This window comes from Cynara cardunculus (assembly GCF_001531365.2).
Source record: "Cynara cardunculus var. scolymus isolate 2C chromosome LG 3, CcrdV1, whole genome shotgun sequence".
Lineage (NCBI taxonomy): Eukaryota > Viridiplantae > Streptophyta > Magnoliopsida > Asterales > Asteraceae > Cynara > Cynara cardunculus.
Window position 1 is genome coordinate 38,939,437 of NC_037530.1, and position 12,775 is coordinate 38,952,211.

The 12,775-nt window shown below is 35.7% G+C and overlaps 2 protein-coding genes across 7 annotated transcripts; both read left to right on the plus strand.

The window, feature by feature from the left end:
• Window positions 1-12: 12 nt before the first annotated feature.
• On the plus strand, window positions 13-4,787 carry LOC112509242 (protein EARLY FLOWERING 3-like). Its single transcript, XM_025114098.1, has 4 exons — window positions 13-609; window positions 2,549-3,411; window positions 3,616-3,667; window positions 3,998-4,787. Exons 1-4 carry the CDS (start codon window positions 349-351, stop codon window positions 4,769-4,771), a joined length of 1,950 nt encoding a protein of 649 aa, XP_024969866.1. The 5' UTR covers window positions 13-348; the 3' UTR covers window positions 4,772-4,787.
• A 1,312-nt stretch (window positions 4,788-6,099) lies between these two features.
• LOC112509331 (jacalin-related lectin 19) lies at window positions 6,100-12,737 on the plus strand. 6 transcript variants are annotated; one of them, XM_025114232.1, is made up of 6 exons: window positions 6,100-6,172; window positions 7,247-8,780; window positions 8,889-9,062; window positions 9,707-9,905; window positions 10,809-10,843; window positions 11,582-11,617. In XM_025114232.1, exons 2-4 carry the CDS (start codon window positions 7,314-7,316, stop codon window positions 9,884-9,886), a joined length of 1,821 nt encoding a protein of 606 aa, XP_024970000.1. In that variant the 5' UTR covers window positions 6,100-6,172; window positions 7,247-7,313; the 3' UTR covers window positions 9,887-9,905; window positions 10,809-10,843; window positions 11,582-11,617. The 6 variants fall into 6 exon arrangements, with proteins under 6 accessions (XP_024970000.1, XP_024970002.1, XP_024969999.1 ...); XM_025114234.1 differs by having other exon boundaries at window positions 6,164-6,172; window positions 7,258-8,780; XM_025114231.1 differs by lacking the exon at window positions 6,100-6,172 and having other exon boundaries at window positions 6,687-8,780.
• Window positions 12,738-12,775: the final 38 nt, after the last annotated feature.

The window sequence follows — 12,775 nt, forward strand, 5'->3', positions numbered from 1 at the left end:
CTTCATTCCATCGTCGTTATCGTTCGATTTTCAGCTTAAAACGGTGTTATTGTTATGATTCAACTCAAATGCTTCATTCCATCGTCGTTATCGTTTGATTTTGAGCTTGAAACGGTATTATTGTTATGATTCAACTCAAACGCTTCATCCCATCGTCATTTTCGTTTGATTTTGAGCTTGAAAGTGTATTGTTATTTTCATTATGATCATGATTCAACTCCAATGCTTCAACACGACTGTATTTGGTTGATTTCGTATCTGATTGATTCGATTAGATCCAATTGGTTTCATGTCGTTGGAATTGATTGGTGAACCGTTGAAATCATTGGTGGAGATTGGGGATTTTTGATGGGGAATGTGAAGGATGATGGAAAGAAGATGGATCCATTGTTTCCAAGGCTTCATATCACTGAAACAGATAAAGGAGGTCCAAGAACACCTCCAAGAAACAAAATGGCTATTTCTCATCAGCTGAATGTACCATCTCAAAGATGTCTTACTGGATCAGTATCACCTATCTTACCTCTTTCCAACAACAATGGAAGTAGTTTGGTGCCTGCAAATTCTTCTTATCATGTGAGTTTTCTACTTCTTTTTCCCATTTTTTTACGATATTAATTGAACTTGTTTAGTAGGATGATGAGTTTCAGCACTCGTTTATGACCGAGGGCTTGTTTATTAGCAGTTTAACGAGCTTAATGGGACTTACAACTTATTCTATCAACTCTATAAGACTGTTTGGTTGTGGCTTATTATATAGAATGTGGCTTATTCAGTAGCTTTTTTGCAGAAAGACAAGTTTCTTTTCCAAACATGTCCCTCCTGATTAAAAATTACACTCATTCCATCTATTGAAAAACCTTCCCAAACAAAAACCTTCTCAATGTATATAAATAGATTAATCCAGATAGACAACTTTATTACTTAACTAGGTTTGACCCCATGTAATTAAATAAGGAAAACTGATAAGTCTGGAGGCCACTTCAGAGTTAAATTCAGACTTATAACTCTGATTTTTCCAAACTTTCATACTTGTATGTCTTACAAGTCTGGAAGACAACTCTGAATTTTAACCGAGGAAAAGAAGTTCAGACTTGTCCTCAGACTTTTATACTGATATGTCTTACAAGTCTGGAAGACAACTCTGAATTTTAACTGAGGAAAAAGAGTTCAGACTTGTCCTCAGACTTTTATACTGGTATGCATTATAAGTCTGGCAGACAACTCTGAATTTTAACTGAGGAAAAGGAGTTCAAACTTATAAGTCTAAAGAAGGGAAATCCAGACTTCTGCTTATTTAAGTATTTGAAAAGAAATCCCTTTTCATACGGAAATCAGTTATGTTTRCAGGGACAAATGTCAATTAAATAGGCCCATTTGAACCGGTAATGTAAATTGTGTGTAACCAAAGGGTCTTTGCCCTAGCGGTATCGTAGCCCTTGGCCTTCTAGGAGGTCAGGGGTTCAAACATCACCATAGATGAGGAGGGTGTGTGAGTTTATTTGTTGCATTTGCCGTATATAAATATTATATACTTAAAAAAAATGTAAATTGTGTGTACATACATGTTCAGCGTTCAGACTTCTAAGTCTGGAAAAGAAGCCTCCATATTTAGAAACTATAGAAAACATATCAGAGATTTCTAATTAGTCTGGAAAATCAGTTAAACCACGAAAAAAGGAAAATAAACGGTTAGAGGGACAAATGTCATTTAAATAGACCTATTTGAACCGTAAGTGAAAATTGTGTCTAGATACATGTTTAGGCGGGAAAAATTCAATAACCGTCGCACAGAAACATGACACGTGTCCCCAAAGTTACTTATTTATTAAGTATATAAATGTAAAACCAACCAAACAGTCCCTGAAAGTCGTCCAAATACGTTGTTTGTTAGAGCTAATGAGCAACCGTGAACTGAAGTTTCTTATATGGGTGTTTTCTATTCGTGTTCGTCGTCATGATAACTAGTTGAGTTCGTGTTGGTTCGCGCATCTTTTGGTCTTTTTGCTTCTTGTAGGCTGTAGCTTGCTTTCACTACAACAAAATTTATTTTTATATGATGCCTAAAATGTAGAAACATTTAAAAAAACTTAATAGGACTTAAGTTTATAGGACCAAACACTAAAAGCGTCCTATCAAAAAGTGTTACGATAGATTTATACGACATTTTTAGGTGTTTAACAAGTTTTTAGGACGCTTTTAGAATAAGGTGTCGGATCAACTATTTTATACGACACTATTTAAAAAAATGTCCTATAAAAACGGGTTTATAGAACACTTCTCAAAAGTGACCTATAAAGCAACTAATAAAACACTTCATTTTAAAAATGTTCTAAAAAACTTGTTAAAATGATCCCTATAAACCTATTGTAACACTTTTAGAGAAGACGTTTTATAGTTTGGTCTTATAAACCTAAGTTATATGAAGTATTTTATTAGGACGCTTAGACAATCTAAACGTTCTAGAAAGCGAACCTTTTTATTGTAGTGTTTTTGAGGTATATCCGACTCATTTAGTTCTGTTTTTTGTTAATTTACGCCCGTAAAGGATGCAAGCTACAAACGAAGTGTGTTTTCCTCATTTGGAAGCTCATGTGGATCGACAAGATTGGCTACGAGACTTGATTCTTATCACTCGAGCGGGATCAATTTGAATATCTCGCTAACGACCGTCAAACAGACAATAGAAACCACCAATTGTCAAACTTTATGCAATGGCGGACATCTGAAACGCGGGGATTATTGCTTGTTTAAACCTCAAGATTTTAAAAGTACGAACAGTCCGGTCAAGAAGCCGGAAGACGAGGACGATTACTTGGTTCCGAGTTTGTCATTCGGGAATGGTCAATATAGAGGGAAGTTCCCTACATTGACCACAAACCCGCATATCAAACATCCGACAATAAAACCGACCGATAAAGGCGTCGCCCAAGACAACAAACTAAACGCTACAACTGTATCTAAAGAACCTGTGTCGTATTATTCTGATAGACTCCGGTTCTCGGAAATGTTAAGTGGAGAACTCGCTCCTTTGAGTCCAAGAAAGACGAGTATCTTGGTGGACGAACTACAAATGTTGCAGGATTCTAGCATTAGGTTGCCATTGAAGAGAAAAAGCTTTCAAGAAACCGAAAAAGACGGGATTTTGGGAGAGCCCGAGTTGGGCGCTAGAAAACCGACCGATCCTAAATGGACTTTGTTGGGAGACGATCGTAAAACCGATCATGAAGTTCTTGATCCTACCGGTAAATGCAAACAAGACGACCATGGCTGTTTACAGCTCGGCGATTTGGGAAAAAACAGTGATATCTCGGAGACGAACTTTATATTGTGTCATAATATAACCCCAAAAGAAGTCTCGCAGATCATCGGTCAAGAACAGTATTGCAAAGCAAGAAGAACTATAGTTCAGTAAGTATCCATCTATATAGAGATATGAACATATGCATACAAGTAATTGAAGACGTATTCTAGTTCCTATGCACATGTGCATGCTAGAAAATTTATTTACAAATTACTTGTATGCACATATACATAACGTATAGATAAATAATTACTTGGGTTGTTTCTCAGTTTTTCATTTAAGTAATGTTTTTACTTGCCATTATGTTTCAGACAACAGAAAGTTTTCCAATCGCAACTCTTCGAGCTGCATAGACTCATCAAGGTATGTTGCAACTGAAACTATTGGTTTTATAGTTCGTCAAAATATGTTAAAAATCTCTTAATCACATGTGATTATACTCGATAATCGTGTAATCATGTGATTAAGATCGAGACAAGGACCAATAGTCTTACCTGGTAAGTGAGAACGACAACTTACCACAGTAAGCACTTATCAGGTAAATTGTTACATACGATGTTATTTTGGTGAATTAAAATCTTATCCGGTAAGTAAATGATAGTGTAAAATTTTACTGACCGGGTAAATATTTGGTAAACGGCTAAGTTTTGATGATTTAAGTGAGTGAAACTAACACCCAAAACTCAAAAACAGGTGCAGAAATTACTTGCAGAATCACCTGAGCTTCTTCAAGAAGACAACTTCTACAAATTAAAAAAGCTGCCATCTTCTGATGACATTTTCCCAAATCTTGATCATCATCACAGAAATGAAACCTCACTTGCTTTCCCAATTGAAACCACACTCACAAAACCCCTTCATTTCAACACCCCAAATCCAATAGAACTTCCATCACCACCACCACCACCACCATCCACCGCCACCAAACAACCACCGTGGTGCTTCCTCCCTCCACCGGGAAACCAATGGTTAGTTCCGGTGAGATCACCATCTGAAGGACTCGTCTACAAACCCTACACCGGACCTTACCCACCACCAGTTGGTCTCATGGCACCAATCTACGCGGGAGAATTCATCACCGGCGGTTATAACCTTCCGGCATCATACCCACAAGGAATTGGTGTATTTCCAACCACCACCCAACTGTACGGTTCACCGACGGTAACAAAAGGATCGTCTTCTCCGACGATGGAAGATGGATTAATGAAATACAATAATAAAGCGATAAAAAGCTCGTGTAATATAGAAAGTGAAATGCAGGGAAGTAAAGGAGGAGATCATGAGCTTCCATTGTTTCCGACGACACCGACGGTTCAAGATTCCGATCAATGTACAGAGATGGAAAAAGGGTATGATGAAAACAGGATAAAGGTGATAAAAGTTGTACCACATAACCCTAAATTGGCATCTGAATCAGCTGCTCGTATATTCCAGTTCATACAAGAAGAAAGGAAACAGTATGATTAGAGAATGTAAATTAGATTTTCTTTTTTTAAATAATTTTTTTCAAGGATAATATATGAAAATTAATACAGAGGTTGATTTTATTTTTATTTTTATTTTTTTGTTTAAATTATATGAGGAAAATATATATCATATACCCAAATGGGTAATTGTTGAGAGAATTTTGATTAAAATAAAAGTATAAGTTTTTGAGTGAGTTTGATTAATCTTTTGAATGTAATTTGATTTTTGGTTATTTATTTATTTATGGAGACTTTGATCTGAACGCTGACGGTATGTTTAACACATGAAAGTGGGACGAGAAGTGGTGTTTCTAGTGGCGGAAGAGTGAGTAATCGGTAATATTTTACTCGATTAACATTGTAAGGACCAATCGGTCGTAAACACTTACTAGATAAAAATGTTATATACAATGTCGTTTTAATCGACTAAAATTTTACTAGATTAGTTAAATGAAATGTTGTTTAATTATAGATAATCGTTTACCGGGGAAACATAGGGTAAAGGGCCCTTAGGGGTGCTTATGCAAACAAGACAATGTGGGACATCATAAGACAAAATAAAACATGACATGACAAAACAGAACATGACGGTTGTTTCGTGTTTGATAAGACATGACATGATTGGATAAAGGCAGGATAAGACCCGTTAAATGACCAATTTACCTGTAGTGAGATGTTTAACATGTTTTTTTTTTCAAACTAGAAGGGTGCCACAACGAGATACATTTCGATTTCAATGTTTCGTTTTCTTTATCTTAGTCGATATTATAATACGGTTTTATGTGGTTTTGAGAAAACGATAATGTTTTTTATTTTTGAATAAAATATAAATGTAAAGATATCATACAAAATTTAAAAAAATATATTGATATTAGTAGCAGACTATCTATTTAAAATTTCTCTTTTTTCTATGTATTTCTTTAATTCATTTTTTATTTTGATTTAATAAAATAATTTTATACAAAGATAATAATCAAATATTTTGTTAGAAGTCAACGATTATCTTAATTATATTTTAGATTTTTTATATTTATATTTATTTGCAGTTAGTTATACGAATTCAAACATGAAACTTTAATAAGTTATACTTACGCAAAATTTATTTGTAATATTTAATTTTAGAAAAAAATACATCAATAAATAACATTTCATGTATAAGAAATGATTTTTAAAATTTTTTGCCAAATATTTTATAATTTATAATATAGTATAATAGATAATCATGTTTACTTCTGAGTAAATATTTCTTAATGGGCCAGATTTCACACGCCTATTTCTGTACTCTTTTCCGGGTAAGAAGTAACCGACCCGTTACTATATAGTCAGCGAGAAAGACGGTGGAAGAGAAGCAGGAAAGCCTAGACGGCGGCCGGAGACCATCCCTTCATCCGATCATACACAGGTTCTTGCTCAAATTTCCTTTCTCCGATGGTGAATTCACCACCCGCCCCCCTGAATTGAAATTTATTTGATCGATCATTTTAATTTGCCCTAATACGATGAAATATTTTTCGTTTTGTATATTAGAATTTTTTTTCCCTATTAGTTTTGATCTAGATTGATCGCAGATTTTAGATAGTTGTTGCTGACTTTCTTTGATTATAATGCGGGAGAATTACTAATTATTGGATCTAATTAGCGTGTTTGATTTGATTTGATTATTTTCGGTGCGTTATTTTAGGGTTTTGAAGTCTTTCATGGACTGTGTTTTGGAACAGGATTATATGTGACTTGGTTGATTTTGAGAAAATTCTAGTGCAAACAAGTAATGTTCTTAATGTGCAAATATGTATCGATATCTTTAAAGAGATTAGGTTCTTATGTCAAGATCAGTTCATGTAAGGCTGTTGTTAAAATCATCATTTCCTGAATTATTCACATTTGATATAGGGAGGGGAGGGGAGGGGGGGGGGGAGATATTTTACAATCTCAACAATTGGTACAAACCATAGAAACCAATTAATTTAGATATTTATAGAATTGATGAGAGTTTATTTATTATAATTTTATATTTATGGAAGATTATCAAGAGTTCATTTATCATGATTATCGCGTTATATTAAGAAACAATCGAGACATTCATTGAATCAAATATTCATTAGACTAGATGAACGTTTTAGATTGGTTTGTGTGGTTTGTACTAATGATTGGGTTTGTAAACGAAACCACACTCTTTATATATCAATATTTGTGTGTGCGTGCACTAGGGTGCGATTGATACGTGGAACACTATGGGAACAAAAAGCACATATGGTGTGACATTTAGACTGTGACATGACAGAACTGACACCAAAATAGGTGGAGCAGAAATCAGGGAGATGGGAGAAGATTGATAAATTACTAAAGTACTTATGTCAAATTAAAACACTAAAACCTAACCTGTCCAGTCCTGTGTATGTATCAGTTGCACCCTAATAATTAAGTAAAGGTTTCTATATTGTGTTGTGACATGCATTTTATATCTTTGGATATCCAGGTTGCCTCAAGTAACCAGGCTATGTTATGGAAAGTGGTTTCTGCAGCATAAATCCTGTAAACAGAAAATGCTTATGAAAACCACGCGGCTGATAATTGATAGGCAACTGAAGAGAAAATTTTCTGCAAACAAGAAGAAGCAAAAAACAGAATATTCATCCAGTTTGGGCGATCAAGTGGGGTACAGAAAGAAGTTGAACATACAAAATGTTGATGGCATCGAAAAAGGAGATGAGAATTTGATCTTTGGGTCATGTCAGAAAGGTAGTTCAAGTAATTGGCCAGTCAAAACTAACACGAAGTCAAAGACAAGACGTTCGTCCATTTTAAGGAAAGATATCAGGGGTAGAAAGAAACGAAAAATGGAAAAGGTGGTTAAAGTGGACGAAGTGGTTGAACCAATGGATCTAATCTCAGAATTGCCTGTATCCATTATCCACCACATTCTTTCTTTTCTCCGTTGCCCAAGAGATGTTGCTCGAACCACTGTGTTATCAAAGAAGTGGAGATCAATATGTGCTTCATTCTTCACTCTTGACTTTGACCAGAAAAGGTTCAAAATGTTGGGAGGAGATCATATGGAGAAATTTATAACTTTTGTTGACAACTCCTTTACAACCAAACTTGAGCCAATGCATAACATACAGAAATTCAAGCTTTCTTTGTCCCAACTAAGTCCCAAACTAAAACTACGCATTAATGAGTGGATAAGTGCTTCTATAAATAAGGACGTCAAAGAACTTGAGATTCATGTGGAAGAGAAGAAAAAAAGACATTATATGTTACCTAACATTGTCCTTACTGCCAAAACACTAACTTCTTTGAAGTTGTATGGTTGCAAGTTAGATGGTAAAGGTGTCATTGATCTACGTAATCTAAAGGAGCTGTCGATAAAAAATGCTTATGTAAATGCAGATGTGATTCAGGGTTTCGTTCAAGGCTGCCCTTTGGTTGAGGATCTGAGACTAGTACACTGTACCGGGATAGGTCGGCTGCAAATTTCAACTCTTCATAAGCTTAGTAGGGTTGAGTTACACGAGTGCCATGGGCTTGTATGTGTCCATATTGAGTTGCCTAGTCTTCTAAGATTTTTATATTGGGGGAAGGAATCATGGGAATGCAATATAAACTTGGCAGGTTGTGCAAATCTGAAATATTTGACATTGAGAGATTCAAATTTGACAGATGAGTTGTTCCAAGATCAGATGTCTAAGCTTTTTTACCTTGAAAAGTTGGTTCTGAGAGGATGTGACAAACTCGAGAGAATAATCATATTGAGCGTAAATCTTAAGGAACTATCTGTGATCCGATGCAAAAAACTTGAGGTGATCAATATCTACGCACCATACCTATCTGTATTAGAGTATTCTGGAGGGAAGTTCCCCTTTTCGTCCATGGATGTTTTAGATTTGCATGAGGCAAAACTACATTTAGAAGTTAGAAAAAACAGATTTGTTGTTTTGCATGAGCTGTTGGTCTTTCTTCAGAAGTTTGAGAACGATGGAGCTTGGACGTTGGTTGTTAGTTCTAATAAGGTATTAATGTAAACTTTTGTATGATATTAATTTTCATCTTGCTTTTTTCCTCTGTTTTGTGAATTCGTCTATTCTCAAATTTCATTTTGTTTCCTATCGTGTTTGAAGAATATAACTATCCATGAAGAATTACGGAAAATCCAAAATCTGTCATCAAATGATCTCAAATTAGAACTTATCAAGTCCCCGGTGAAGTTGAAGGGTTATGTTGACAATTTACTTCGAATGTCTCGACCAAAGACTTTGTCGTTGGTGTCATCTTCCAGTAGTGAGTTACTAAAGGTAATAAGACTTACCCTTGATGTGATATAGTCATCCGTTTTTTATTTGTTTTCTTTTGTTGAGTTAAAGATAATCTTTTATTGATGGCTTAGGGCCATTTGTTAGCAGCTTAATGAGGCACAGCTTATTTGGTTACCTATACATGAGTGTTTGTTTGGTAATGGCTTAGGGCCATTTGTTAGCAGCTTGCTTAATGAGGCACAGCTTATTCGGTTACCTATACATGACTGTTTGGTAATAGCTTAATGATATAGAAAGTGGCTTATTCAATATGCTTTTAAAGGGTGAGCTTTATGTAGAAAGCCAAGTGTTTTCCAAACCTGTCACTCCAAATTTAAAAAACGCTCCTTCCATCTATGAAAGAACCCTCCTAAACAAAAATCCCAATGTATATAGATAGATCAATCCATACAGACAACTTTGTCTTGTTAATAGAAAACCAACCATACATCCCCTTATTGTTATTGCACCTTTTTGCCATTATGTACTTGTATTGGAGGTCAAGCATTTGTTATGAATTTTTAAAGCTACTGAAAAATAATTGTGAACTATCTTGAAAAATGAAAAATCCCGTCCTAGTAGTACTACTTTACCGATCTCTTTTTTACCTTGCTTTGACTGTATTATTTGCTTTTGCTTTTTAGTCTGTAAAGGAGAAGATAATGTCGAGAGAAGAGAATCCGAAATGTTGTACATATTACTTGAAGAAGTGCTGGCTTCATTACATTAAAGATGTTACAATGGTGGTGTTTGAAGCAGCGGAAATTGGGGAGACGTCACAAAATCTGCAGCAGACTACTTTCAGATTTAACTGGCAATCTTGAACCTGCACAACTAGCACAGGTCATAGTATTTTGGCTTCGAATGAAAAATGGAACAACTGATCCTTAGAATTACATATAGAGAGAGATATGCAAAGATAGATATAAAAATATATATGGATTATGATGCAATTAGTTTTCTTAATTCATAGACTGCAGTTGTTTTCCTACGAATCTAGTTTTTTTTTAAGAGAATGTTTGTTAGCATGGATGTTTAGTTCTCCCTTCGTCCCAAAATAAGTGCCTATTTTCAAAAGCAAGTGCTTAATTTTCAATTGTACCTCCAATTATGAGATGAAGAAACTCATTATTCCCTCTATTGTTAAGGGCAAAACTGTCATTTAATTAACTAAAAAGAGTAAAAGTTATGAAGTTCTAAAAGTATCTCTTTTTCATCGTGGGCATTTATTTTGAGATGGAGGGAGTAATATTTACCATATGAGATCTTTGGATCACTGTCTTTGCGGTTTTGGTGGCGAATTCAGCATTTTGTTAAATCATTCTTTCATGTTCAATGTGCTGAATAGTTCAGTTTAGTGAAGGTATATATGCAAAGGAAAAGCAACATTCATGAGCTGGGTGTTTCAGAAAGTGCTATCCTTTTGCTGCCCACTAATTATGGTGCATGTTTTATAAGTGCCAGTATAATTAAGATCTGTGTCGGAATGGAACTGAAATTGGAAACGGAATTAGATGCTTAACACAGAAGTACTTTATACTTTGTTTGCTCTTTATACCGTCAGCAGTTTGTGTGCATGTTTTAAATCTGTGTTGGAATTGGAATTGGAATTGGAATTGGAATTAGATGCTTAACACAATAGTGCTTTCTACTTTGTTTGCTCTTTATATTGGCAGCAATTCGTGTGCAGACGATTATACACGTTTACTTGGTACATTCCACACATCATTACATCTTTTTTTGCAGGTTCTTCTTTCCAGCAATCTCTTGGACTCAATATGGTATGAAATCCCTTATTACGCACTTAATTATTTTAGTCTTGTGATTCTCTAACATTGTGTTCTCAAATTTGGGAAGAAAAAGAAAGAGAGGGAAGGAAATGAATTTGTTTATATGTGTTCTTGAGAGGAAATAAAGTAAATTTTCAAGGAAAGATGTCATTTTTACAAATATACCCGTATTTATTTTACAACGGGTTGTAACTGATTGGTAGATGTGTAATTTTATAAATATTTTATTTTTTAATTGTTATTGTTTCTTTCCTACCACATTCGGGAGGAATGTTTTTGAAGGAAAATCTAACATTATTCATGAAATAGTTGGTTCCCATGTTTTCAAAATATTTATGGTTACCATTTATACCCTCACCCTCCGGTGCTCACGCTCACGAAGCTAAGGAGTTTAGTACTTTACTAATTTTGTCTCTATCTTTCCGAATTTTGTCCCACCCATATTGGTGGGACATAATAAAATGCATTTTGGTCCCACTCGCGTCCTGTCCCCGTCTAATGCCGTACCAGATGTGAGACAAGTTTTTGTATTGTACTCTCTGGTACCGTATTTAATGTTGTCATGTCCTAGTCTAATGTTGTACAAGATGTGAGACGAGTTTTTGTCCAGTATTGTCACTGATGTTGTCTGTCATGTCACAGTCTAATGCCGTTCCAGATGTGAGACAAGTTTTTGTACTGTATTGTCCTGTCCTGTCCTGTCTTATCACTGATGTTTGAACACAACAGGCAATTGGAAGAGATCAGAGTGGTGGGAAGAAGGGGATGCTATTTGGATCATGGGGAGGAAATGGAAGGAGTTATTGGGATGATGGAGTAGAGAAGACCATACTGCTTGGACCATGGGGAGGAAATGGTGGAAATAATTGGGACGATGGAGCACACAGTGGCGTTCGAGAAATCACGATCGTGTACAGCAGTTGTATCGACTCGATCCATGTAACATACGATGAATATGGTAAACCGTTTACAGCCGAAAAACGCGGAGGCATTGGAGGAACCAGAAGTGCTCAGGTACATATTTTTGCACAATATTTCTCTCTATAACTTTATTTGAAGCTGGAAATGTGTTTGTGCAGACGAAGGATCGTGTGAGAATAGGAATTAGTCTTGATCACTTTTAATATCAAACCAACCCATGAATTGCGCTTTCAGCCACAAGGGTTGTGTTGTGGTGTATGTGATTGAGGTCCTGGGGGATGAGGTGGAATATCTCATCTGCCCAGGGTTCGATTCCAGTGCATTTGTTGGGGGCAAAACTTGGTTTTTGCGAAATTATTTTGTGCTAATTGCCAAGAAAAAGTAATTCATTCTTGTGACTAACCCTTTTGTGTAATTTTGTTATGAAATAATGTCAGATTAAGCTGCGATTTCCGGAGGAGACGTTGATAAGTGTGAGCGGGCATTATTGCCCCGTGGTCTATGGGGGCAGCCCTGTGATTCGATCACTCACTTTCAAGAGCAACCAGCGAACGTTTGGGCCATTTGGTGTGGAAGAAGGAACACCGTTTAATTTCTCGGCCAACGGAGGCCTTATCGTTGGTTTTTATGGAAGAAGTGGGTGGTTTTTGGATTCGATTGGATTCTGCTTATCGTGGCCTAAAACAGGTCTCTTTCAAAAAATCCATATGATGTTTAAAGGATTTAACCCCATGGCTATAAAAGATAGATTCGAACATCATAAAATGAAGGATCAAAAGGTTAATTCTTGGGGCTCTTGAGCATCCGTATATCGGTGTTTGTATGCGTGTTTCGTGGAGCTGGTGTGATGTTTTCTTTGGCTTCTTTCGTGTTATTGTTTGAAGATATTGTATTGTAGCGGCTTTTATAAGCGTATACGCTTTGAATAAATTGATCTTTGGTTGACGAAATATAGGATTCTGGTTGTTTTCGTATTCTGTTAGTTGGTTATTGTTCTCGTTT